The sequence below is a fragment of the Melampsora larici-populina genome, assembly GCF_000204055.1.
Source record: "Melampsora larici-populina 98AG31 unplaced genomic scaffold MELLAscaffold_12, whole genome shotgun sequence".
Lineage (NCBI taxonomy): Eukaryota > Fungi > Basidiomycota > Pucciniomycetes > Pucciniales > Melampsoraceae > Melampsora > Melampsora laricis-populina.
This window is the reverse complement of record NW_006768776.1, coordinates 253,323-256,128: the sequence shown is the minus strand read 5'-3', so window position 1 is coordinate 256,128 and position 2,806 is coordinate 253,323. Positions and strand designations below refer to the sequence as shown.

General features: G+C 44.6%; 1 protein-coding gene across 1 annotated transcript; it reads right to left on the bottom strand.

The window, feature by feature from the left end:
- Positions 1 to 576: 576 nt before the first annotated feature.
- Positions 577 to 2,591, bottom strand: MELLADRAFT_84895 (uncharacterized protein; the record flags this gene model as incomplete). The annotated part of the gene is made up of 11 exons (XM_007408274.1): positions 577 to 782; positions 917 to 928; positions 977 to 1,002; positions 1,099 to 1,118; positions 1,159 to 1,188; positions 1,278 to 1,361; positions 1,426 to 1,572; positions 1,672 to 1,794; positions 1,857 to 2,042; positions 2,121 to 2,323; positions 2,390 to 2,591. 11 exons carry the CDS (start codon positions 2,589 to 2,591, stop codon positions 577 to 579), a joined length of 1,239 nt encoding a protein of 412 aa, XP_007408336.1.
- Positions 2,592 to 2,806: the final 215 nt, after the last annotated feature.

The following is a 2,806-nucleotide window of genomic DNA, read 5'->3' as shown; positions in this document are numbered from 1 at the left end:
TTAGATTAAATTTCCCATCAACTATTTGCAAAATGAGACACTAAGATGTAATTGATACAATGAAGCACTGTTTAAACAAACTTTCAAAACCAGTTATCAGGAACATGTTGAAGTAAATACATTTTAGTTACATATACACCACGAACCCCCCAAAACGGTTTCCCAACCGCGACCCAGAACCGGTCGAGAAACAGTTTGTTGTTGCGCAAGCGGAAACGGGTTTGAACCGGTCTCGGCCCGTTCGGTTTTCAAACCGTGTGTAAAAGTCTGGTTTGACCACAAAGGACACCCTGGTTGCCAAACTGTTTGTAGCGTAGCCTCAGGACGCGAAACTGGCGCGCACTGAATGGCAGTCTGGCACGCTTACTTAACACATGAGGACCTTTGCATGATTTCAAATCAATAGATGAATGATTTCCAATGAATAAAATGCTTGACTAATTACATTAATGAACTGCAAACATAAAATGCAAGTGGGGAGGAGCAAAAATGAAACGGTATGAGCGAGGAAGATGATAACAATGCTTAATACAAATTTCGAGAAAATTCCAAAAAAAATCTGCCTCCTTCACAGATCTAAGCTTCATCTTCATCGGCATCGTCTTCGACCGGCTCATTTTCCTGATCATCTCCTTCATCCTCATGGTTTTCTACCAGGTCATTTCCCTTATGATCTCCTTCATTACCAGCTAGTTGTCCCGGATATTGCTTGTCAAGCTCCTTCCGTGTCTCTCGGATTTCCCGCTCGCTGGGTAACTCAAATTTGGTAATATCTTTGAGTTCTTCAAACGTTTTTTACCAGTGAAGGTTTTGTAGTCGATTTCGAGACACAAGATTGCAAAGCTGTTGGACTCATAAGTCAGTCAGTGTAATACTTGAAGGACAAGCGGCAAGGAAAGTTCAAAATGATACTGACGCATAACGATATCTTACGGTCTGGGCTCGCAGCAATTCCAATTGATCATCAACTACTGACCAAAAAGTTCAAGAGCCATATTTGGCCTTGTTTAAGCCCCAGTAGCAAGCTTGCAAACGCTGGACAAGGGTGGACAATCAGTCAAGTTGAACAATAGCCCGATTTGATTGTTTTTAACTCACCAGATATGCAATGCGAGCCTCTTGTAAATGTTCGATCTGTTTCAAAATGTCTTCACGTACTTGGACACGACCTCCCACAGACCCAGCATGCTTCTCATGAATCTTTTTGGGTGAGAGTCAGATATATATATATAAGAACGGTACCCGTTAAAGTAAAGCATGTACAAAAAGTGACCCACCTTGACTATAACCTCTCTTAATTTTGGCACCTTCTCATTACCTACACTGGTGATTCGGCCCGGTAGCTGGATGTTTTCAATAACCTGGGCGAAAAGAAATGGATTCATACTCATTATAACGTCTAGCTGGGACTTTTGAAGTACTTACATTAGTTTCAAACTCTTTTCGAATGTCTTTACAGACGGTGTTGACCAAAGTGTGAAAAGCTTTCAAATACTTTGGATTAGGATTCTTCCCAAATCCAGGCGGAAGTAACCTTTTTTTCCATTCTGCTGGAGTAGTGAGGATCGCATCCTGAAAATCCAAATACACGGGAAGCGTCATTAAATAGAAGTGTCAATGATTGAGAAATTTGTGATGAGAATGATCAAAAAAGAAGGTGCTTATACTTACAATCACGGTGGCAAAGAACGACAAGGGAAGCTTCCCAGGAGGACCGTTCCTGTTCTTGATTGCGGTATAAGACTGGAGGTCGCCTCGCCCAATTTGCAAGTGCGCCATTTGACGGATACAACTCTGGTTGTGTTAGGTTAGTATGAGGTGAGGCTACATCAGGAAATTTAATATAGGCAACTTACACGCAGCTCCAATCCTTGCTCTTTTGTGAGCCACGGAGTGTTTGTCGTAGTCGTGCTCACTCCCTTTTCTGCAAAATCCCAAACTTCAAGGATCTGACGGGATAAATCCTCGTGTATGGCTGTCATGTGTTGACGGCCTGCTAAGACCGTTAACATCAGGGCCATCAGGTGGTCTTCAGGTACCGCCTACACAACAAGTTTTTGAAACGGTCAGTTAGTTAGAAGACACTTAAATCCCGCACCAGATATAGAACCACCACTTACACTGAACACTCTTCGACCAATAGCTTGATGGTGGTCATCCAGGTCGGCGCGACTGGCCAATCGATTGAACGTCTGTAGTCTTGATCCTGTCATGTGAGTGTTCATGCTCAAGGTATCAAGGGGTGCTTGGTGTGAAGCTGATTCGGAAGTTTGGCTCTTTTGTGGTCGATATTCTTCCTGGCTGCTAGGGTCACGGTCAGGTTCTAAGGTTGCAAGATGTAAGTCGATTAAAGTCAATTGTTTGAGGAAGGAGATTGAGAGAAACTGACCCAAATCGTCAGTGGGATTGAGGCGAAACTGATCTAAATCTTCAGGCGTGAAGAGTGCAGTCGCACCAGCAGCAGAGGGGGAAGCTTCAGAAGCAGGAGCCCCAGTGATGTTGTGTCCAGAGATTGGACTTGAGTGGTTGGATTCTCGAGATTCTCGAGGGCTCAATGCTCGGCGCTTGGGGTAACGTGCATTGCTGGTCATGTCGGTTTTTTTACCGGACCCTGGTCGATTCTTGCAACCTTGAGAGCTGGAATGGCGGCGAGGTGACCGGCGAGGTGACCGGCGAGGTGACCGGCGAGGTGACTGTGATTTAGACTGTTGTTCTTCCTCACGGTGACGGCGCTTTCAAGATCCTGAGGGAGTGTTCTGAGACTGGGTTACGTCACCTGTTGGTTTGGGTTTAGGGAAAAATCTTC